This window comes from Prinia subflava, chromosome 23, assembly GCF_021018805.1.
Source record: "Prinia subflava isolate CZ2003 ecotype Zambia chromosome 23, Cam_Psub_1.2, whole genome shotgun sequence".
Classification (NCBI taxonomy): Eukaryota; Metazoa; Chordata; class Aves; order Passeriformes; family Cisticolidae; genus Prinia; species Prinia subflava.
The window spans coordinates 2,495,561-2,519,033 of record NC_086269.1 but is presented as its reverse complement, the minus strand read 5'-3'; the positions used below and the strand labels follow the sequence as shown (position 1 = coordinate 2,519,033).

Genomic DNA, 23,473 nt, shown 5'->3' with positions numbered 1-23,473 from the left:
TGTGATTTTCTGGGGACTTTGTGATTTCAGATTTCTCCCCTCCATCCCTGCCCTGGATTTCCCACTCCTCCCTAAAGATCCTCCCATAAAATCCCCTGGACACCAACCCTGCCAGGAGCCTTTTCCTTAGGGATTTATCTCCCAGGAACCGTCCCGGAGCTCCTGGAGGCCAGGAGAGCTGGGAATGACCAGTGCTGGTCCCGGGGCCATCACGTGCCTTGTCCTGGGATTGTTCCCGGGGACAGGGTTGGGAATAATTCCAGCGCCGCGGAGTTTCCTCCGCTTCCCTGATGAGATCATTCCCGGCTCATAAATCCCGCGGCCAGGAAGTTCCACCTGAGGTTCAGCCGGGTTTTTTTATTTTATTTTTATTCCCTCCCCTCCTCTCTCAAACCCTCCCTGCGGCAAAAGGAAAAATGTGTTTGGGTCGTGGCTGCGAACGGGGTGGCCCCGGGCCAGGGGACGCCCAGGGAAGGATCCGGCTGCTTCCAGGGATTGGGTTTTATTGGGATAATTGTGGAATTCCTGGCTGGGTTTTGTCACTCAGCTGGCAGAGTCCCTGGGGTTGGGAAGGGAGATCCCAGCTGTCCTCGGGATCCTGAAGGATAAATCCCCCTGGAGTGCTGGGAAAGATGGGAATTCTCCATCCGAAGGGGCGCCGGGATGTGTCCCAGAGCTCCGGGATGGATCCAATGGATCCCAGGGACCACAGGGAATGTGGGGGCATGGATCCAATGGATCCAACTGATCCCAGGGACCACAGGGAATGTGGGGGCATGGATCCAATGGATCCCAGTGACCACAGGGAATGTGGGGGCATGGATCCAATGGAGCCAATGGATCCCAGTGACCACGGGGAATGTGGGGGCATGGATCTAATGGATCCCTGTGATGTGCGGGGCATGAATCCAATGGATCCCAGTTACCATGGGGAATGTGTGGGGCATGGATCCAATGGATCCCTGTGATATTTGGGGCATGGATCCAACAGCTCCCAGTGCCCCCAGGGAATGTGGGGGCATGGATCCAATGGATCCAATGGATCCCAGTGGCCACAGGGAATGTGTAGGCACGGACCCAATGGATCCCAGTGATGTGCGGGGCACGGATCCAATGGATCCCAGTGACAACAGGGAATGTAGGGGCATGGATCCAATGGATCCTGGTGATGTGTGGGGCGTGGATCCTGATCCCGGTGCTCACAGGGAATGTAGGGGCATGGATCTAATGGATCCCTCTGATATCTGGGGCGTGGATACAATGGATCCCTGTGACCACAGGGAATGTGGGGGTACTGATCCAGTGGATCCCTGTGATATTTGGGGCATGGATCCAATGGATCCATTGGGTCCCAGTGACTACGGGGAATCTGGTGGCATGGATCCAATGGATCCCGGTGATGTGTGGAGCATGGATCCTGATCCCTGTGATATTTGGGGCATGGATCCAACAGCTCCCAGTGCCCCCAGGGAATGTGGGCCATGGATCCAATGGATCCCTATGATATTTGGGGCATGGATCCTGATCCCGGTGCCCACAGGGAATTTGGGGGTGTTCACTCGTCCCTATCAGGCTTTGCTGGGGGCTCTGTTTTCCCATTCCCGCCCACCTGGAGCAGCCCCCCAGGATCCTGCTGGGCAAGCCCCAAGGGGAGGGGTTGGATTTGGCCAACAGGGATAATCCCATGGGAATTCCATGGGAATTCCATGGAAATCCCATGGGAAAAGCGGGAGCGGAGCCGCTGAGGGCAGAGCCTGATCTGCAGCTGAGCCCTCATCCCATTTCCTGGGACACCGGGATCTCCTGGATTTACAGGGGATGGAAAACATCCCTGATGGAGAGCACGGAGCATCCCAGGTCCTCCTCTTCGCCTCGGCCTGGCCTGGGAATTCCTCTTTTCCTCCCTGCATTGCATTTGAGAGAATTTAGGGATGAATTCTGTCATTTCCCCCTCTTTTCTCAAGTTTTGGAGAGTGGGATTGATTGGATTTGCCCCCAGAACTCTGCTGGAATCCATCAGGGATGTGTGCATCCCATTAATAACCCTGGATATGGCCTGGAGGCCTTGGAAGGGGCAGGCTGGGCTTTTTTTGGGGGTAGAATTGGTAAAATTTCTTGCAATTTCTTCAGCATCCAACCTTCCATGGGCTCCCTGGACACCTGGACTGCTCCTTTCCTCCTTAAAAGCTGGAAAATCAATATATTCCCCTCAAAAAACCCCACAACGTGGCTGTGCTGAGACAATTCCAGGGCTGAGGAGGGGACACCCCTCCTTGGGGACACCAGGGTGGGGTCCCACACCCCTGGAGAGGGTGGGAGCAGGGGGGTGGCAGAGGGGGTGACCCCGACCCCTTCCCGTGCCGGCCGTTCCTGGCAGTTTCCGTGATGTCACTGCTGTCACCGGAGCGTCACCGCCGTGTCCCGACCCCGCGGGGACATTTCCGGATGTTTCCGTTTGTCCTTTCGGGGAATGGAGGATGGACAAACGCCCGCCTGGTCGGGGTGGGCAGCAGGAAACCCCAGGTCCTGCTCGCCCCAAAGGTCTGGGCAGGGTGGAAAGGGGCGTTTGGGGTCTGGGGGTCTCTTTGGGGTGGGGGATTCCCACTGGGTGCTGAGGGAAGGCCACGCCAGGGAATTCCCACCCTGCCCCTCGGAGCAGCCCCCTCCCCAAATCTCCCGTGCCCACCAAAAATCTCCCATCTCGGCACGGCTTTTTTGGCTTTTTCAGCTTTTCCGGCGCTCTGAGCGCTCAGGGCAGGGGGGGTTTGGGGTTTTTTGGGTTTGCTGAGGTGTCGAGAGTGCAGAGCCCGAATTTGGAGCGTTTCCGCTGCTGCTCTGTGGGGTGGGGACACCTGGCAGGGGACATGTGCTGCCAGCAGTGACACCCGGAGCTGCGGCTCCCACATGGTGGTGGTGGCATTTATGGGGCTAAAAACCCTCATCCCGTCACCTTTTGGGGTTAAAAAATAATTTTTCAGAATGAGCAAACCCTGTGGCTCACCATGTGGTGCTGGTGGCATTTCTGAGTCTAAAAACGCTCATCCCGTCACTTTTTGAGGTTTAAAAATTAGTTTTTCAAAACCAACAAACCCTGTGGCTCTCATGCAGTGGTGGTGGCATTTCTGAGTCTAAATGTGCTCATCCCATCACTTTTTGGGGTTAAAAATACAATTTTTCAGAACCAACAAACCCTGTAGCTCACCATGTGGTGCTGGTGGCATTTCTGGGGCTGAAAATGCTCAACCTGTTGCCTTTTGGAGTTAAAAAATGATTTTTCAGAACCAGCAAACCCTGTAGCTCACCATGTGGTGGTGGTGGCATTTATGGGGCCAAAACCCCCCATTCCATCACTTTTTGGGGTTAAAAAATAATTTTTCAGAACCAACAAACCCTCTGGCTCTCACGTGGCGCTGGTGGCTTTTCTGAGTCTAAATGTGCTCATCCCATCACTTTTTGGGGTTTAAAAATACAATTTTTCAGAACCAACAAACCCTGTGGCTCACCATGTGGTGCTGGTGGCATTTCTGGGGCTGAAAATGCTCAACCTGTTGCCTTTTGGGGTTAAAAAATAATTTTTCAAAACCAACAAACCCTGTAGCTCACCATGTGGTGCTGGTGGCATTTCTGAGTCTAAAAACCCTCATCCCGTCACTTTTTGAGGTTTAAAAATTAGTTTTTCAAAACCAACAAACCCTGTGGCTCTCATGCAGTGGTGGTGGCATTTCTGAGTCTAAATGTGCTCATCCCATCATCTTTTGGGGTCAAAAATACAAATTTTCACAACCAACAAACCCTGTGGCTCTCACGTGGCACTGGTGGCTTTTCCGAGTCTAAATGTGCTCATCCCATCACTTTTTGGGGTCAAAAATACAATTTTTCAGAACCAATAAACCCTGTAGCTCACCAAGTGGTGGTGGTGGCATTTTTGGGGCCAAAGACGCTCATCCTGTTGCATTTTGGAGTTAAAAAATAATTTTTCAGAACCAACAAACCCTGTGGCTCTCACATGGTGCTGGTGGCATTTCTGAGTCTAAATGTTCTCATCCCATCACTTTTTGGGGTTAAAAATACAATTTTTCAGAACCAACAAACCCTGTAGCTCACCATGTGGTGGTGGTGGCATTTTTGGGGCCAAAGACGCTCATCCTGTTGCATTTTGGGGTTAAAAAATTAATTTTCAGAATGAGCAAACCCTGTGGCTCTCACGTGGTGCTGGTGGCATTTCTGAGTCTAAAAACCCTCATCCCATCACTTTTTGGGGTTAAAAAATAATTTTTCAGAACCAACAAACCCTGTGGCTCTCACGTGGTGCTGGTGGCATTTCTGAGTCTAAATGTTCTCATCCCATCACTTTTTGGGGTTAAAAATACAATTTTTCAGAACCAACAAACCCTGTAGCTCACCATGTGGTGCTGGTGGCATTTCTGAGTCTAAAAACCCTCATCCCATCACTTTTTGAGGTTTAAAAATTAGTTTTTCAAAACCAGCAAACCCTGTGGCTCTCATGTGGTGGTGGTGGCATTTCTGAGTCTAAATGTGCTCATCCCATCATCTTTTGGGGTCAAAAATACAATTTTTCAGAACCAACAAACCCTGTGGCTCACCAAGTGGTGGTGGTGGCATTTTTGGGGCCAAAAATGCTCATCCTGTTGCCTTTTGGAGTTAAAAATACAATTTTTCAGAACCAATAAACCCTGCAGCTCACCATGTGACGGTGGTGGCATTTCTGAGTCTAAAAACCCTCATCCCATCATTTTTTGGGGTTAAAAAAATGATTTTTTCGATCCAACAAACCCTGTGGCTCTCATGTGGTGGTGGTGGCATTTCTGAGTCTAAATGTGCTCATCCCATCACTTTTTGGGGTTAAAAATACAATTTTTCAGAACCAGCAAACCCTGTAGCTCACCATGTGATGGTGGTGGCATTTCTGGGGCTGAAAATGCTCATCCTGTTGCCTTTTGGAGTTAAAAAATGATTTTTCAGAACAAGCAAACCCTGTGGCTCTCATGTGGTGCTGGTGGCATTTCTGAGTCTAAATGTGCTCATCCCATCACTTTTTGGGGTTAAAAAAATGATTTTTCAGAACCAGCAAACCCTGTGGCTCACCATGTGGTGGTGGTGGCATTTATGGAGCCAAAACCCCCCATCCCATCACTTTTTGGGGTTAAAAAATTAGTGTTTCAAAACCAACAAACCCTGTGACTCTCATGTAGTGGTGGTGGCATTTCTGAGTCTAAATGTGCTCATCCCATCACTTTTTGGAGTTAAAAAAATGATTTTTTCGATCCAACAAACCCTGTGGCTCTCATGTAGTGGTGGTGGCTTTTCCGAGTCTAAATGTGCTCATCCCATCACTTTTTGGGGTTTAAAAATACAATTTTTCAGAACCAACAAACCCTGTAGCTCACCATGTGATGGTGGTGGCATTTCTGACTCTAAAATCCCTCCTCCCATCGCCTTTTGGGTTTAAAAATCATTTTTCCAGAACCAACAAACCCTGGGGCCTTGCATTTCCTCGTCCACATTTTTCCCTCCCCCGGGCCGCATTTTCCTCCTCCTCCACGGCCATTCCCAGGGAATGACCCCCCCAATCCCGGGACACTCCGGATCCCCAGGGAAGGGACCCCCAGGGACGGGACCCCCATGAACTTCCCCCAGCCAGGGCCATCCCTGCCCGGGATACAGCAAACATCCATTCTTTTCTCTTGGAAGACACCCGGGGCGGAAACGCTTGGAAGCGGCCCCGAAAGGACATTCCAAGTCTGGCAGGAAAGCGTCCCCGCTCGTCTGGCAGGAGATGGGCTATTGTCTGTCCCGCTGGCCGGCCGGGATTCCTCAGGTCCTGCCTGGAAGAGGAAAAATCTCCGTGTGTGTCTTTATTTGTCTTTATTTTTTCCTCCGTCCCCTCCCGGGGGTGTCGGGGCTGCTGCTCGTGCCGGCGGCGGGGCCGTCGTCGCTCCTCTGGTGTTTCCTCCTTGGATTTTGCCCTGTTTTGGGATGTTTTGAGGGTTTTTTGGGATGTTCAGGTACCAGGTTGGGCTCTTGAAGGGAAAAGCCACGGACTGAGAGCTTTGGGAGGGAGGAGGGAAAAATTCCATGAGCTGGGACAGCCTGATGGGCAGGAGGAGAGGGCAGGGTCACCCCGAAAATCTGGGCAGCACAGCTCCCCCAGCCAGCTCGTCAAGGGTCTCCTGTTGTCCCTGGGGTGGCATTGGAGTTTAAAAAATGATTTTCCAGAACCAACAAACCCTGTGGCTCTCACATGGTGCTGGTGGCATTTCTGAGTCTAAATGTGCTCATCCCATCACTTTTTTGGGGTTAAAAATATAATTTTTCAGAACCAACAAACTTTGTAGCTCACCATGTGATGGTGGTGGCCCAAATCGAGGGTAGGACCAGCCCTGAGGTGGGAGTGATGTGACACGGGGTGAGGGAACTTGGTGGCTCTTGGATCCCCAGGATCCTGCAGTGCCAGGATCTTGGCATCTCCTGGTCTCCAAACACCTCTTGGATCCCCCAACCCCTGCAGTTCTGGAATTGCTCCTTGAATTCCCAAACTCCTGCAGTACCAGGATCTTGGGGTCTCTTGGACCCCAAATTCCTGCTGTGCTGGGATCTCAGCATCTCTTGGATCCCCAGGCTCCTGCAGTTCTGGAATCCCATTGCCTCTTGGATCTCCAAACTCCTGCAGTGCCAGGATCCTGGCATCTCTAGGATTCCCAAGTTCTGCAGGATCTCCACATCTCTTAAATCCCAAATTCCTGCAGTTCCAGGATCTCAATATCTCCTTGATCCCAACCTCCTGCAGTGTTGGGATCTTGGCACATCTTGGATTCCCAAACTCCTGCAGTGCCAGGATCTCGATATCTCCTGGATCCCAAACTCCTGCAGTGTTGGGATCTCGGTATCTCCTTCATCCCAAGCTCCTGCCGTGCTGGGATCTTGGCACATTTTGGATTCCCAAACTCCTGCAGTGCTGGGATCCTGACATCTCTAGGATTCCCAAGTTCTGCAGGATCTCCACATCTCTTAAATCCCAAATTCCTGCAGCGCTGGGATCCTGACATCTCCTGGATCCCAAGCTCTGCAGGATCTCGATATCTCCTTCATCCCAAGCTCCTGCAGTGCCAGGATTTTGGCACATCTTGGATTCCCAAATTCCTGCAGTGCCGGGATCCTGACATCTCTGGGATTCCCAGGTTCTGCAGGATCTCCACATCTCTTAAATCCCAAATTCCTGAAGTGCCAGGATCTCGATATCTCCTGGATCCCAAACTCCTGCAGTGCCGGGATCTCGATATCTCCTTCATCCCAAGCCCCTGCAGCGTCGGGATTTTGGCATCTCTCAGATCCCCAAACCGGTGCCACCGGGCAGGGCGGGGGTTTTCTGGCACCTCACCCCCTTTTCCCGTCCCCTGGAGCTGCTCTGCTCCCCACGGCGGGGCCGATAGGATCAGGCCTGGCTGGCGGGCAGGAAGGGTGGCACGGCCACCGGGAGAATGGCAGGACGTGCCGGTGGCGGGTACGAACCGGGAAATGAGAGCTGCCACCGTCCCGAAAACCTCGGAGTTTCCAGGCTGGGTGGAAAGGTGAAATGTGGGAATTTCAGGGCTTTGCTGTTTGTGGGATGAGCCCCCAAAACGCTGTGAGGGAAGAAATCCCACGGGGATTCGGGATCTGTTTGCATCCTCCGGGCTGGCACTTTGCATCCCAACCCCATTCCCTCCCTTCCTCCCCACCCTGGATTAAACAGGGAATGTTAAAAGCCAAGAAAATCCCCCTCAGGGGTTGTTCTGTTCCCATTGTGTGCCCCAGGCGGGCCCGGATCCCGCACCTGGAAGGGGATAACAGTGCCTTTTCCCCTTTTCCCCTTTTCCCCTTTTCCCCTTTTCCCCTTTTCCCCTTTTCCCCTTTTCCCCTTTTCCCCTTTTCCCCTTTCCCCCTTTCCCCCTTTCCCCCTTTCCCCCTTTTCCCCTTTTCCCCTTTTCCCCTTTCTCCCTTTCCCCCTTTTCCCCTTTTTCCCTTTTCCCCTTTTCCCCTTTTCCCCTTTTCCCCTTTTCCCCTTTTCCCTTTTTCCCTTTTCCCCTTTTCCCCTTGTCCCCTTGTCCTCTTTTCCCCTTTTCCCCTTTTTTTTGCTTTGCTTTTTTTTCGGTTTTTTATTTTTTGGATAATAAACCCTCAGTGAGGCCTCTCTCAAACACAGCCCCAGTAAAGCTCGGGCCCCTAAACCCTCTGGTTTTAGGAGCAAACCTCCAGCGGCACCAGGAGGTGAAGCACGGTGGGAACGGGACCTGCAGGAGGGGTGGGATGGGATTTATCACTCGATGTCGCTGTTCCAGCATCCCAAACTTAAAAAACCTCGAATTTCTGTGTGAAAAAAACCCAAAAAAGCTGTGAAAAAGCGACTTTCATACACCTGAAGGGCTGAGGTGCCGTGCTGCGCTCTCCTGCCTCAGTTTCCCCACTGTAACCCATCCCCACAGGGACAATCCTCGCTGGAGCCAGCACAGCTCCCCCACCGCGTCCGATGGATTTTGGGGGGCCGGGTGGCCCCGGCCAAGGTGAGCCGGGGCAGGAAGGGGCTCTGCAGGATGCGGGCGATGCGGAAACCCGGCGGGTTTGTTCTGCGGAGGGGCGAGGGAACCGAGATTAAAAAAAAAAAAGGCCCGCTAAGATCAGAAAGGCTGGCGAGCACAGTGCCCTATTGTGGAGCTGTCACACTTCCCTTTACTTTATTGCTTTTGTCCAACACCCCATTGTTCCACTTCCTTTTGTCCCCTATTCACAGCCCTGGCTTTTCATTACCCAGCCGGCCTTGTTGTTTTCATTTCTTTTGTTTGAAGTTCCTGAGAGGAAGGTTTTATTTTCAGCCGTTTGATTAATTCGCAGCTTGAGCCGGGCTTTGTTTGTTATGTAATTGCTGCCCCCAAGCCGGGGCCGGCCCAGATTGGCCTCCCCACCCCAACCTCGCACCCCCAAACTGGGTTTGGGGGTTCCTGATGGGGGTCCCGGAGGTGAGAGGGGGTCGGGTTTGGGCTGGCAGCCCCCAGGAAGGTGCAGGGTGGTCCCACAGCCCAATTCCCGGGGTAAATCCCTTCCTCAGCAGCCTCCTTTTGCCATTATTCCCGCCTGAAAGGCGAGGACAATGCCTGCTGCCGCTCTTGCTGTGTGGTGTGAGGGTTGGTGGCCGCCAGAAAGGAAATCCAGGCGGGCACTGCCCCGTGGGCACCGCTCGCTCCTGGGTACCCTGGAACAGGACATGATTTTTGGGTGGAACATGGAATAAAAATGGGATTTTGCAAAAAAACCCTGTTTTTTGGGGTGGAACACGGAGTGAAAATGGGATTTTGCAAAAAACCCCTTTTTTTTTTGGGTGGAACATGGAATAAAAATGGGATTTTGCAAAAAACCCCATTTTTTTGGGGTGGAACACGGAGTGAAAATGGGATTTTGCAAAAAACCCTGGTTTTGGGGGTGGAACACGGAGTGAAAATGGGATTTTGCAAAAAACCCTGGTTTTGGGGGTGGAACACGGAGTGAAAATGGGATTTTGCAAAAAAACCCCGTTTTTGGGGGTGGAACACAGAGTGAAAATGGGATTTTGCAAAAAGCCCCGTTTTTTGGGGTGGAACTTGGGTAGAACCCCAGGGAGTGCCGGTGCTCGGGGAGCCCGTGGGGTGTTTGAGCCCATTCCCTGTAAAACCCATCCTCGTTCCTGCCGTGCCCATCCGGAGGCGCTGGGAAGGGGATCGGCACCTTTGGGGGGTTTGGGGGGATCAGGGAGAGCCATTCCTGGGGCCGGGCCTTGTCCTGGCACGGCCTTGGCCGGTGCTGGGGACTCCTGGTGACCACTCTGGTGTCCATCCCATGCCAGGTACTCCTGGTGACCGTTCTGGTGGCCAGCCCATGCCAGGTGCTCCTGGGGACCGTTCTGGTGGCCAGCCCATGCCAGGTGCTCCTGGTGACCGTTCTGGTGGCCGGTCCCAGTCCCAGGTCCCTCCTGTGCCAGGGATTCCTGAAGGAACCGTTCTGGTGGCCAGTCCTGGGTCCATCCCATGCCGGGGACCACCAGAGGAGCCGTTCTGGTGGCCAATCCCAGGTCCATCCCGTGCCAGGAACTCCTGGAGGAGCTGTTCTGGTGGCCGGTCCCAGTCCCAGGTCCCTCCTGTGCCAGGGATTCCTGAAGAAACTGTTCTGGTGACCATTTCCAGGTGTATCCATGGCAGGGATTCCTGGAGGAGCTGTTCTGGTGCCCATTTCCAGACCTATCCTCTGTCAAAAACTCTTGAAGGAGCTGTTCTGGTGGCCAATCCTAGGTCTATCCATGGCAGGGATTCCTGGAGGAGCTGTCCTGGTGCCCAATCCCAGGTCCATCCCATGCCGGGCATTCCCAGAGGAGCCGTTCCAGTGGCCATTCCCAGGCCCACCCTGTGCCAGGAACTCCTGGAGGAGCTGTTCTGGTGGCCGGTCCCAGTCCCAGGTCCCTCCTGTGCCAGGGATTCCTGAAGAAACTGTTCTGGTGGCCATTCCCAGGTCCATCCTGTGTCAGGGACTCTTGGAGGAGCCTTTTTGGTGGCCAGTCCCAGTCCCAGGTCCCTTCTGTGCCAGGGATTCCTGGAGAAACTGTTCTGGTGGCCATTCCCAGGTCTATCCATGGCAGGGATTCCTGGAGGAACTGTTCTGGTGGCCAATCCCAGGTCTATCCATGGCAGGAACTCCTGGAGGAGCCATTCCAGTGGCCATTCCCAGGTCCATCCATGGCAGGGATTCCTGGAAGAGCTGTCCTGGTGTCCAGCCCCAGGTCCATCCCATGCCGGGCATTCCCAGAGGAGCCGTTCCGGTGCTGTCCCAGCCATTGTTGGGCAGGGCCAGGATTTCCACTTCCCACGGGAGCAGAAACCCCGCGGCTGCTCCGATGGCTTTTCTGGGCACGGCTCCTGTGGGACCTGAGGACCTCCGGGTCCCTGTCACCCCCTCAGGGCCCCCCAGTCCCAACCTCTGCCTTGCCTTTAGGAATTTATTCCTCCCAAGATTTCCCTGAGGGCTGAGCCCCAAAAACGTAAAAAAATCAGGAACGAGAGCTCGGCCTCGCCCCACTGCAAACCCCAGGGACGCTGTCCTCGCACCGTGGGGCACCCCAGGGTGGGGCCAGGCTGGCAGAGGGGGTGCCCACGCCCCGGGGTGGCCGTGGTGACATCCCCGCTGTCCCCAGGATGTCCGTGAGGAGCCCCGTCTCTCCGGAGCTGGATGGAGCGGGCGCCATGGTGAACTGCGCCGTCAAGACGGAGGAGAGGAAGGAGGGCGGCCCCGAGACCCCCCCGGGGGCTGCCCCTGGCACCGAGCCCCGGCCCCGCGACCCTCCGGGGCCACCGCCCCGCGATGGCAGTGACCCCCAGGCCCTGCCGCAGGTGAGTGTGACAAAGGTGGCGCTGTCCCCATCCCCACTCCAGCCCCTCCCATCCCACGGGAGAGGCGCTGGCTGCTCCCTGCCTGGTTTTTCCTCATCCCAAGGAATTGGAACTGGAATCTGAGGCTCTCCCGAGGGTTTTTTGGCTGCTCTGGGGTCATCCCTGGGATTTGAGGGATTCAGCTTTGACGTGGAACCCCCCACAGCCCCTTCAGGATGTTCCCCATCCCTTCAGCCTCCCTTTTCCACTGCCCTTGGGTTTTCCCTCTCCCTGACCGCTCCCTGCTCGGCCTTCAGAGCGGAAAGGAGCTCAGAGGAGCCGGGCAGGCTGGATAAACAGAGAAAATCCCAGCATTTCCAGCACGGTGCTCCCTGGGCGGGATTCAGCAGAATGTGCCTGGCAGAGCACGCTAGGGGTGTCCCTGGCGGTGGCAGCAGAGCCCGGTGACATTCCAGTGACACTCCAGTGACACTCCAGTGACACTCCGTGTCCCGCAGGAATCCCGCTCTCCCGCCGGGGACATTCCCGAGCCCCGGCGCTCCGCCTTCGAGCCGGCCGGCGGCGGCCAGGAGAAGCTGGACTTCAACAGGAACCTCAAGGAAGGTGGGAAACGTTCCCAAGAGTTTGGGATCCCTTTCCCTGCAGGATTTTCCCAGAACTGCGGGATGGGCTGAGCCATGGAGATGTGGGATGGGCTGACGTGGTTGTCCTCTTCTCCCTGTCCCTGTCCCTGTCCCCGTGTCCCTGTCCCTGTCCCCCAGTGATGCCCACCATCGAGAAGCTGCTGTCCAGCGACTGGAAGGAGCGACTGCTGGGCCGGAGCTCGGCTGAATCCAAGGAAGTGAAAGGTGGGATCCACCAACCTCCCTCCCACAAAAAAAATCCCATTTTTTGGGAGTGAAAATGGGATTTTGCAAAAAGCTCAGTTTTTTGGGGTGGAACTTGGGTGTGCCGGTGCTCGGGGAGCCCTTGGGGTGTTAGAGCAGGAGGGGAGATGAGAAATGTCCGCGTTCCAGAGGGATTTGTCCCCTTTTAAATGGGTTTGGATTGGGAGGAAAGGTGAAATGTGGGAATTTCAGGGCTTTGCTGGTTGTGGGATGAGCCCCCAAAATGCTGTGAGGGAAGGATCCCACGAGGATTTGGGATCTGTTTGCATCCTCTGGGCTGGCGCTTTCCATCCCAGCCCCATTCCCTCCCTTCCTCCCCACCCTGGATTAAACAGGGAGCATTAAAAACCGTCCCTGCTGCCCCTGAGTGCACAGGGCGAGGTTCAGAGCACGGGGACCTTTCCTTTCCTCCCAAATTTGGCATTCCCTGGTCACCCGCAGCCACACTGACCACACTGAAGTGACCCCTGACCACCCCAAAGTGGCCAGTGGTCACTTAGGGTGACTTCCAACCACCCCAAAGTGACCAGTGGTCACTTATGGCCACTCCAGACCATCCCAAGGCCACCCCAAAGTGACCAGTGGTCACTTATGGCCACTCCAACCATCTCAGGTCCACCCCAAAGTGACCAGTGGTCACTTATGGCCATTCTAATCATCCCAAGGCCACCCCAAAGTGACCAGTGGTCACTTATGGCCACTCCAACCATCTCAGGTCCACCCCAAAGTGACCAGTGGTCACTTATGCCCACCCCCAACCATCCCAAGGCCACCCCAAAGTGACCAGTGGTCACTAATGGCCACCTCCGACCATCCCAAGGCCACCCCAAAGTGACCAGTGGTCACTTATGGCCACTTCTGATCACCCCAAGGCCACCCCAAAGTGACCAGTGGTCACTTATGGCCACCCCTGACCATCCCAAGGTCACCCCAAAGTGACCAGTGGTCACTAATGGCCACCTCCGACCATCCCAAGGCCACCCCAAAGTGACCAGTGGTCACTTATGGCCACCCCAGACCATCCCAAGGCCACCCCAAAGTGACCAGTGGTCACTTATGGCCACTCCAACCATCCCAAGGCCACCCCAAAGTGACCAGTGGTCACTTATGGCCACTCCTGACCATCCCAAGGCCACCCCAAAGTGACCAGTGGTCACTAATGGCCACCTCCGACCATCCCAAGGCCACACCAAAGTGACCAGTGTTCACTTATGGCCACCCCTGACTATCACAGGGCCACCCCAAAGTGACCAGTGGTCACTTATGCCCACCCCCAACCATCCCAAGGCCACCCCAAAGTGACCAGTGGTCACTTATGGCCACTCCTGACCATCCCAAGGCCACCGAAAAGTGACCAGTGGTCACTTATGGCCACTCCAACCATCTCAGGGCCACCCCAAAGTGACCAGTGGTCACTAATGGCCACCTCCGACCATCCCAAGGCCACCCCAAAGTGACCAGTGGTCACTTATGGCCACCCCTGACTATCACAGGGCCACCCCAAAGTGACCAGTGGTCACTTATGGCCACTCCAACCATCCCAAGGCCACCCCAAAGTGACCAGTGGTCACTTATGGCCACTCCAACCATCCCAAGGCTACCCCAGAGTGACCAGTGGCCACTTATGCCCATCCCCAACCATCTCAAGGCCCCCAGAGTGACCCTTGACCATCCCAAAGTGGTGGCACTGGTGGCTGTAGGACTCCTCTGGCTGCAGGGGTGCCCCACGGTGCAAGGACAGCGTCCCTGGCGTTTGCCGTGGGGCTAAGCCGAGCTCTCATTCCTGATTTTTTAGGATTTTGGAGCTCAGCCCCCAGGGAAATCTTGGAAAAGAGGAATAAATTCCTAAAGCAAGGCAGAGATTGGGACTGAGGGACAGCCTGAGGGCCCTTCGTGCCTCTTTTCTGCGCCCACCCCAAACATTTCCATCTCCTAATTGAAAAAAAACGAGAATCACCCTCCTTAACCAAAACCACCTCATCCTGCCGACCCTCCCCGCCCTCCCAACCCCCTCGTGGGTTTAATTTTCCCCCTCTGCAGGAACCCAGGAGAGCCTGGCGGAGAAGGAGCTGCAGCTGCTGGTGATGATCAACCAGCTGTCCACGCTGCGGGACCAGCTGCTGACGGCGCACTCGGAGCAGAAGAACATGGCCACCATGCTCTTCGAGAAGCAGCAGCAGCAGATGGAGCTGGCCCGGCAGCAGCAGGAGCAGGTGGGCATCGCTGAAATTCCTTTAAAATTTAATATTTTAGTGTACAGTGATGTATATGGAGCAAGATGGAGGATTCAAGGTGTTGTTGTCTAAGTCCCTCTTCCTGGGCACTGTCTGTTGTTGGAATTCTGGAAACTCAGAATTTAAGATTTTAGTGTATATTAGTGTATGAAGCAAGATGGAGGATTTAAGGTGTTTATCTAAGTCCTTCTTCCTGGGAACCATCCATTGTTGGAATTCTGGAAACTCAGAATTTAATATTTTAGTGTATAGTGATGTATGGAGCAAGATGGAGGATTTAAGGTGTTGTTATCTAAGTCCTTCTTCCTGGGGTCTGTCCATTGTTGGATTTCTGGAAACTCAGAAGTTAATATTTTAATGTATGGTAATATATATGGAGCAAGATGGAAGATTTAAGGCATTGTTGTCTTTCTTCTAGGGCACTATTGTTGAATTTCTGGAAATTCAGAATTTAAGATTTTAGTGTATATTAGTGTATGAAGCAAGATGGAGGATTTAAGGTGTTTATCTAAGTCCTTCTTCTTGGGCACTGTCCATTGTTAAAATTCTGGAAACTCAAAATTTAAGATTTTAGTGTACAGTAATGTAGATGGAGCAAGATGGAAGATTTAAGGCATTGTTGTCTTTCTTTTTGGGCACTGTCTATTGTTGGATTTCTGGAAACTCAGAATTTAAGATTTTAGTGTATGGTAATGTATATGGAGCAAGATGGGGGATTCAAGGCATTGTTGTCTAAGTTCTAATTCCACTGTCTATTGTTGGAATTCTGGAAACTCAGAATTTAAAATTTTAGTGTACAGTAATGTATATGGAGCAAGATGGAGGATTGAAGGTGTTGTTGTCTAAGTCCTAATTCCACTGTCTATTGCTGGAATTCTGGAAACTCAGAATTTAAGATTTTAGTGTATGGTAATGTATATGGAGCAAGATGGGGGATTTAAGGTGTTTATCTAAGTCCTTCTTCTTGGGCACTGTCCATTGTTAAAATTCTGGAAACTCAGAATTTAAGATTTTAGTGTACAGTAATGTAGATGGAGCAAGATGGAAGATTCGAGGTGTTGTCTTTCTTCTTGGGCACTGTCCATTGTTGGAATTCTGGAAACTCAGAATTTAATATTTTAGTGTATAGTGATGTATATGGAGCAAGATGGAAGATTCAAGGCATTGTTGTCTAAGTTCTAATTCCACTGTCTATTGCTGGAATTCTGGAAACTCAGAATTTAATATTTTAGTGTATAGTAATGTAGATGAAGCAAGATGAAGGATTTAAGGTGTTTATCTAAGTCCTTCTTCTTGGGCACTGTCCATTGTTAAAATTCTGGAAACTCAAAATTTAAGATTTTAGTGTACAGTAATGTAGATGGAGCAAGATGGAAGATTTAAGGCATTGTTGTCTTTCTTCTTGGGCACTGTCTGTTGTTGGAATTCTGGAAATTCAGAATTTAAGATTTTAGTGTATATTAGTGTATGAAGCAAGATGGAGGATTTAAGGTGTTTATCTAAGTCCTTCTTCCTGGGCACCATCCATTATTGGATTTCTGGAAACTCAGAATTTAAAATTTTAGTGTATAGTGATGTATGGAGCAAGACAGAGGATTTAAGGCGTTGTTGTCTGAGTCCTTTTTCTTCTTCCTTCTTCTCCTTCGTGGGTTTGGGTGGTTTTCTGTCATTGGTTCATAAAGTCCTCACTGAGGGCTTCAAGTAGTTCATTATTGGGTTTAAAGTGTCAATCCTTTGGGATCCCTTTGGGGTCACAGCCCCAGAAGTGGCAGGGAGGTGGCTTTGGGGTCACAGCCCCAGGAGCGGCACAGAGGTGGCTTTGGGGTCACAGCCCCAGGAGCGGCACAGAGGTGGCTTTGGGGTCACAGCCCCAGGAGCGGCAGGGAGGTGGCTTTGGGGTCACAGCCCCAGGAGTGGCAGGGAGGTGGTTTTGGGGTCACAGGAGTGGCAGGGAGGTGGTTTTGGGGGTCACAGGAGTGGCAGGGAGGTGGCTTTGGGGTCACAGGAGTGGCAGGGAGGTGGCTTTGGGGTCGCGCTCTCTGTTCCCACCCCAAACACTTCCCTCCCTCGGAGCTGGGAGGGCCAGGGGTGGATGGAGGCGGGGATTGAGCTCCAGGCCCCTCCTGTCCGTGCTCCCCTCCTCCCTGGATACCGATTTTTCCTCTCCCAAGGGCAGAGGTGACACCGCTGTCACACCTGGGGTGGGGGTGACAGGTCCCTCCCAGCCCTCGTGTCCCCCCAGGTGGCTCAGGGGCAGCTCAGCCCCTTCTCCTGCCCTTCCCACGGCCCTGGGGACCCCCTGCACCCCCTTTTTTTGTGCTGCTGGCCGGGTTCTGCCTGGCTGGGGGCCAGCCCGGCGCTGTCCTTGATGCCACCCCTGTCCCCTGTCCCCTGTCCCCGTCCCAGATCGCCAAGCAGCAGCAGCAGCTCATCCAGCAGCAGCACAAGATCAACCTCCTCCAGCAGCAGATCCAGGTAAAGCCAGGGGACCTCTCCCCTTCCCCGTGTCCCCCTCCCCGCGCTGGGTGGCTGCAGCCTCCCCGTGTCCTGCTGTCCCCTCCGGGGGGTGACACTGCCACGCAGCGTCGATCTGGTGTCCCCTCTGTCCCCTCCAGCAGGTCAACATGCCCTACGTGATGATCCCCGCCTTCACCCCCGGCCACCAGCCCCTCCCGGTCACCCCTGAGTCCCAGCTGGCGCTGCCCATCCAGCCCATCCCCTGCAAACCAGGTGATTTGGGGACTGTCCCGGCCCTGCGGGGTGGCCCTGTCCCCCGGGCGTGTCCCCGCTGTCCCCAACCGCTGTCCCTCTGCTCCCGCAGTGGATTACCCGGTGCAGCTCCTGCACAGCCCCCCTCCTCCCACGCTGAAGAGACCCGCGGGCCCGGGACACCTCCAGATGCAGGTACAGCCCCAAAAACTCCTTCAAAACCCTGGGATGGCCCCAAAAACACCCCCAGACCCTGGGATGGCCCCAAAAACACCTCCAGACCCTGGGATGGCCCCAAAAACACCTCCAGACCCTGGGACAGCCCCAAAAACACCTTCTAAACCCTGGGACAGCCCCAAAAACACCTCCAGACCCTGGGACAGCCCCAAAACCCCTCCAAACCCTGGGACAGCCCCCCAAACTTTTCCAAACCTCTTGTAAACCCCCCAAACCTCCTTCAGCCCCAGGTACACCCCCCAAACCCCTCCAAACCCTGGGACGGCCCCAAAGCACCTTCCAAACCCTGGGACAGCCCCCCAAACTCTTACAAACCCCTTCTACACCCCCCAAACCCCCTCCAAACCTTGGTACAGCCCCAAAATCCCCCTTCAACCCCTTGTACAGCCCTAAAACCACTTCAACCCCAGGTGCAGCCCCCAAAACCCCTCCAAACCCTGGGCTGGGGGCTTGGGGACAGCTCCTCACCCCCCATCCCTCCATCCTCCTCAGGAGACCTCGCAGCCGCTGAACCTGACGGCCAAACCCAAAGGCTCCGAGCTCCCCAGTGCCTCCAGTTCTCCCAGTTTGAAGATGGGCGGCTGCCAGTCCCTCACGCCGAGCCACGGGGCCGGCAGGGAGCTGCAGCCCAGCCCGTCCAACCTCCCTCTGGGTGGGTCCCCAAGCGCCCCGCGGGGTTTTGGGGGGACAAGTGACATCGCTGCTGCTCCCAGGGGTGGCCTGGGGGGACACCCTGGGCCGTGGCACCGCTCAGGGCACGGCTGGGATGGTCAGGGTGGGGTCAGTGCTGTGAATGGTCAGTGGGGTGACCGCTGGCACTGAGGGGTGCCCACAGGCGTGGGTGGTCTGGGGGTCAGTGGGGTGACCGCTGGCACTGAGGGGTGCCCAGGGGGGCGGGTAATCTGAGGGGTCAGTGGGGTGACCGCTGGCACTGACCGGTGCACAAAGGGGTTGGTGCTGGCATTAATGGGTGCCCATGAGGATGGGTGCTGTGAGTGGTCAGTGGAGTGACCACTGGCATTAATGGGTGACCATAGGCATGGGTGGCCTGGGGGTCAGTGGGATGGTCACTGGCACTGATGGGTGCACAGAGGGGTGGGTGCTGGCATTAATGGGTGCCCATAGGAGTGGGTGGCCTGGGGGTCAGTGGAGTGACCGCTGGCACTGATGGGTGCCCATAGGAGTGGGCGCTGTGAGTGGTCAGCAGGATGACCACTGGCACTGATGGGTGCACAAAGGAGTGGGTGCTGGCATTAATGGGTGCCCATAGGGATGGGTGCTGTGAGTGGTCAATGGAGTGACCGCTGGCATTAATGGGTGCCCGTAGTTGTGGGTGCTGTGAGTGGTCAGTGGAGTGACCACTGGCACTGATGGGTGCACAAAGGGGTGGGTGCTGGCATTAATGGGTGCCCATAGGGATGGGTGCTGTGAGTGGTCAGTGGGGTGACCGCTGGCACTGAGGGGTACACAGAGGGGTGGATGCTGGCATTAATGGGTGCCCATAGGAATGGGTGGCCTGGGGGTCAGTGGGGTGACCGCTGGCACTGACCGGTGCACAAAGGGGTGGGTGCTGGCATTAATGGGTGCCCATGAGGATGGGTGCTGTGAGTGGTCAGTGGGGTGACCGCTGGCATTGAGGGGTGCCCATGAGGGTCAGTGCTTGAGTGGTCAGCAGGATGACCACTGGCACTGACCGGTGCACAAAGGGGTGGGTGCTGGCACTGATGGGTGCCCATAGGGATGGGTGCTGTGAATGGTCAGTGGAGTGACCACTGGCACTGATGGGTGCCTGTAGGCGTGGGTGCTGTGAGTGGTCAGCGGGGTGTCTCCTGGCACTAATGGGTGCCCGTGGAGGTCAGTGCTGTGAGTGGTCAGCGGGGTGGCCCCTGGCACTGACCAGTGCCCGTGTCCCGCCAGGATTCCTGGGAGAGGGCGATGCCATCACCAAAGCCATCCACGACGCGCGGCAGCTGCTGCACGGCCACGGCGCCGCCATGGAGGGCTCGCTGGGCAGCCCCTACCGCAAGGTGAGGGTCCCTCTGTGTCCCCTTGGCCACCCCAGTGTCACCCCACTGCCACCCCGCTGCCCGGGGCTGTCCCCTGACCGCGCTGCCCCGCAGGAGCACGCCGGGATCGATTCCTCCCCTGGGAAGGAGCGGATGGAGGAGCCCCCCGGACACCGGCTGGACGAGGCTCTGCTGACCTGCGAGATGGACGGTGAGGACGGGCAGGAGCTGGGCGGTGACCCCGGGTTTGCTCCAGCTCCTGCCTCATCCCGGGTGTCCCCCGCAGGCTCCCGGCACTTCCCGGAGTCCAGGAACAACAACCACATCAAGCGGCCCATGAACGCCTTCATGGTGTGGGCCAAGGACGAGCGCAGGAAGATCCTGCAGGCGTTCCCGGACATGCACAACTCCAGCATCAGCAAGATCCTGGGTGAGACCCTGGGGCGGGAGCACCTCCGCATCCCCTGGAGGGATGGGAATGAAATCCCGGGGTAGGGGACCCCCTCTGCATCCCCTGGAGGGAAAGGAACAAAATTCCAGGGCAGGGGGTCCCCTCTGCATCCCTTGGAAGGAAGGGAATAAAATCCTGGGGTAGAGAATCCCCTTTGCATGCCCTGGAGGGATGGGAATAAAATCCCAGGGCAGGATCCCCTCTGCATCCCTGTGGAGGTTTTGGAACAAGATCCTGGGACAAGAGATCCCCTCTGCATCTTCATGGAAGGATGGGAACAAAATCCCAGGGCAGGGGATTCCTGTTGCATCCCCTGAAGGGATGGGAATAAAATCCCAGGGCAGGGAATCCCCTCTGCATCCCCTGGAGGGAAGGGAATAAAATCCCGGGGCAGAGGATCCCCTCTGCATCCCCTGGAGGGAAAGGAAAAATATTCCAGGGCAGGGCCCCCTCGGATTAGCCACAGAGGGATCCCCTGACCTGGGGAAGGCCAGGGAGCCTGAGGGGATGAATCCCTGGAGTGTTTGGGGAAGATCAGGGAATTTGAGGGGATAAATCCTGGAAACTGCCTGGGGCAGGTCAGGGAATCTGAGGGGATGAATCCGGGGAGGGAATGAGGGGATGAATCCTGTGAGGTGCCTGGGGAAAATTAGGGAATGAGGGGATGAATCCCGGGAGGGAAGTCAGGGAATGAGGGGATGAATCCCTGGAAATGCCCAGGGAAAGTCAGGGAAGCTGTTCCCGATATCCCGGCAGAACCCAGCACAGCTGTAAATCCAGGTGCCGCTCCCACAAGGAACAACACTAATTACTAATTACCAGCACTCATTCATTAATTAATCAACCAACAGCATAAAAACCTCGGGCCAGGTTTACCCCAGCCGTGATTTCCTCGCTGGGGCAGGCTGTGAGGACGCTCTGCTCCTTCCCCACGCAGGCTCCCGGTGGAAATCCATGTCCAACCAGGAGAAGCAGCCGTACTACGAGGAGCAGGCGCGGCTGAGCCGGCAGCACCTGGAGAAGTACCCGGATTACAAATACAAACCGCGGCCCAAGCGCACCTGCATCGTGGAGGGCAAGCGGCTGCGCGTGGGCGAGTACAAGGCGCTGATGAGGAACCGGCGCCAGGACGCCAGGCAGGGATTCTTGATAGGGTAACTTGATAAGGGCACGCCCTGGGGGTGGGGATCACCTGGTGGCATCGGTGGGGACCCACCTGGTGGCGTGGGGGGGGCTCACCTGGTGCCCATGGGCTTTGTGCCCACCTGGTGTCCCATGGGGTGGGTGTTCACCTGGTGACATGGGGGGGGACTCACCTGGTCAGGTGGGGTTTGTGCCCACCTGGTGGGTGTTCACCTGGTGGCATGGGGGGGTGTTCACTTAGTAACATGGGTGGGGACTCACCTGGTGACATGGGGGTTCTTCACCTGGTGGCATCGGTGGAGACTCACCTGGTGGTGTGGGGTTTGTGCCCACCTGGTGACACAGGTGGGTGTTCACCTGGTGACATGGGTGGGCCCTCACCTGGTGCCCATGGGGTTTGTGCCCACCTGGTATCCATGGGCTGGGTGTCACCCATGGTGACATAGGTGGGTGTTCACCTGGTGGCATGGGTGGGGACTCACCTGGTGACGTGGGGTTTGTGCCCACCTGCTGTCCCTTGGGGTGGGTGTCACCCATGGTGACACAGGTGAGTGTTCACCTGGTGACGTGGGGGGGACTTCACCTGATTCCCACGGGGTTTGTGCTCATCTGCACCAATGGGGTGGGTGCCCACCTGGTGCCCATGGGATTGGTGCCCACCTGATGTCAATGGGGCAGGTTCTCACCTGGTGCTCACCTGATATCAACAAGGTGGGTGCCCCCCTTGTGCCCATGGGGTTGGTGCCCACCTGATGTTTATGGGGTTGGTGCCCACCTGATGTCAACAGGGCAGGTTCTCACCTGGTGCCCACCTGCCCCCCGTGGAATATCCCCCCCGGGGGTGGCCAAGGGAAGCCCCCTGACCCCTCCCTGCCCCCCTCAGCGCCCACCCCCCGTGTCCCACAGGCCGCAGGGCAGCCAGGTGCCCCCCAGCCCCTCGGACGTGCTGTACCCACGGCCGGTGGGCGTGCAGCTGCCCCCGCCCCTCCTGGAGCATTACCTGCCCCGCGGCGTGGACCCCACCATGCCCGTCATCGTCAACACCCGCAGCCTCAAGGACGGGGACACCGGCGACGACGGACACTCGGTGGCCGAGGGGGACATGTACCGCTACAGCGAGGACGAGGACTCGGAGGGCGAGGACAAGAGCGACGGCGAGCTGGTGGTGCTGACGGACTGAGGGGGTGGCGGGGCTGGCTGTCACCCCAGGAGGGCGCGGCGTGTCCTGGCGGGACACAGGAGGGCTGCCCGCCCGCAGAGGGGGTGCCACGAGGGTGACACCCGGGATTTCGGGTGGCGAGGACTGGCTTGGCCTTGCTTTGGTGGCACATGGAGCCGAGGTCACCGACCCTGGAGATTTGGTGACACTTTGGTGACACTGGCACCCCTGAGGGGGAGACCTGAGGGTGTTGGGGTGCAGGGAACCTCCGGAGCGTCCCCCAGCCCTGCAGCACCTGTGGGTCCTGGAGAGCTTCACCTGCTGGGCACGGACTGGGGACACGGACTGGGGACACACAGTGGGGACACACGGTGGGGACACGGACTGGGGACACACGGTGGGGACACACGGTGGGGACACACGGGGTGGGACACGCCAGTCCCTCCTCTGTCCCGGTGTGACCTCCCCGCTCGCTCTTTGGCGCCTGCCAGCGAATTCCCACGGAGCCAATTTTAGCTCCAGCCTGGCCCCGGCTCCGGCCAAGGGCTCCTCAGGGCCCTTTGTGCTCCCGGCAGCTCTGGCCCACTTTGGGAACAAAGCCGGGGCTGTTCGTGCCCTGCCAGCCCCTGCCCGGGGGGGACGTGTCCGGCTGTCCCTGGGCACCTGAGCCCTGCAGGGTGGGAGAGAGGGAGGAATAACGGCTGTGAGGGGAAAAAGGAATTATTGGAAAAAATAACCTTGGTCTGGTCAGAGCCCATTCCGGGGGGGGTGTCGGGTGTGGTGTGGCTGTGAGTTCAGGGTGTCCAGGTGAGCGTTCGGGGTGTCCAGGTGAGAGTTCGGGGTGTCCAGGTGAGCGTTTGGGGTGTCCAGGTGAGAGTTCGGGGTGTCCAGGTGAGCGTTCGGGGTGTCCAGGTGAGAGTTTGGGGTGTCCAGGTGAGCGTTCGGGGTGTCCAGGTGAGCGTTTGGGGTGTCCAGGTGTGTTCGTGCAGTGTGCAAGTGTGAACATGCAGTGTCCAGGTGTGTGTGTGCAGTGTCCAGGGGTGTGCACAGCTCAGGTGTGCATGTGGAATGTCCCAGGTGTGCACAGACAGCGCCCAGATGTGCGTGCAGTGTCCAGCTGTGCCCACGCAGTGTCCAGCTGTGCCCACGCAGTGTCCAGATGTGCGTGCCGTGTCCAGATGTGCGCAGTGTCCAGATGTTTCCAGCTGTGCGTGCAGTGTCCAGATGTGCCCGCGCAGT

General features: G+C 56.1%; 2 protein-coding genes across 9 annotated transcripts in view; one reads left to right on the top strand and one right to left on the bottom strand.

The window, feature by feature from the left end:
* The window catches only part of SOX13 (SRY-box transcription factor 13), a 48,537-nt gene extending 25,181 nt beyond the window's left edge, over nucleotides 1-23,356 (top strand). For 3 of the 5 annotated variants that reach the window (XM_063418469.1, XM_063418472.1, XM_063418473.1), the window contains exons 2-14: nucleotides 11,213-11,408; nucleotides 11,906-12,011; nucleotides 12,170-12,256; nucleotides 14,336-14,508; nucleotides 16,936-17,004; nucleotides 17,145-17,259; nucleotides 17,351-17,433; nucleotides 17,968-18,127; nucleotides 19,393-19,502; nucleotides 19,596-19,692; nucleotides 19,768-19,911; nucleotides 20,870-21,086; nucleotides 21,982-23,356. In XM_063418469.1, the coding sequence (XP_063274539.1) occupies nucleotides 11,214-11,408; nucleotides 11,906-12,011; nucleotides 12,170-12,256; nucleotides 14,336-14,508; nucleotides 16,936-17,004; nucleotides 17,145-17,259; nucleotides 17,351-17,433; nucleotides 17,968-18,127; nucleotides 19,393-19,502; nucleotides 19,596-19,692; nucleotides 19,768-19,911; nucleotides 20,870-21,086; nucleotides 21,982-22,255 (1,830 nt within the window). In that variant the 5' untranslated portion in view covers nucleotide 11,213 and the 3' untranslated portion in view covers nucleotides 22,256-23,356. The remainder of the gene's footprint in view (nucleotides 1-11,212; nucleotides 11,409-11,905; nucleotides 12,012-12,169; nucleotides 12,257-14,335; nucleotides 14,509-16,935; nucleotides 17,005-17,144; nucleotides 17,260-17,350; nucleotides 17,434-17,967; nucleotides 18,128-19,392; nucleotides 19,503-19,595; nucleotides 19,693-19,767; nucleotides 19,912-20,869; nucleotides 21,087-21,981) is intronic. The other 2 variants (XM_063418470.1, XM_063418471.1) reach the window with 2 other exon arrangements.
* On the bottom strand, nucleotides 4,347-10,189 carry LOC134561458 (uncharacterized). 4 transcript variants are annotated; one of them, XM_063418475.1, is made up of 2 exons: nucleotides 8,417-10,189; nucleotides 4,347-6,111 (listed from the first exon to the last, which is right to left on the bottom strand). In XM_063418475.1, exon 1 carries the CDS (start codon nucleotides 10,103-10,105, stop codon nucleotides 8,879-8,881), a length of 1,227 nt encoding a protein of 408 aa, XP_063274545.1. In that variant the 5' UTR covers nucleotides 10,106-10,189; the 3' UTR covers nucleotides 4,347-6,111; nucleotides 8,417-8,878. The 4 variants fall into 4 exon arrangements, with proteins under 4 accessions (XP_063274545.1, XP_063274547.1, XP_063274549.1 ...); XM_063418477.1 differs by having other exon boundaries at nucleotides 4,347-5,987; XM_063418479.1 differs by having other exon boundaries at nucleotides 4,347-5,846.
* Nucleotides 23,357-23,473: the final 117 nt, after the last annotated feature.

Bases quoted from the DNA above. Each gene is read 5' to 3' on its own strand.
- LOC134561458 (XM_063418475.1), bottom strand. From the start codon at position 10,105: ATGGACCTGGGATTGGCCACCAGAACGGCTCCTCTGGTGGTCCCCGGC.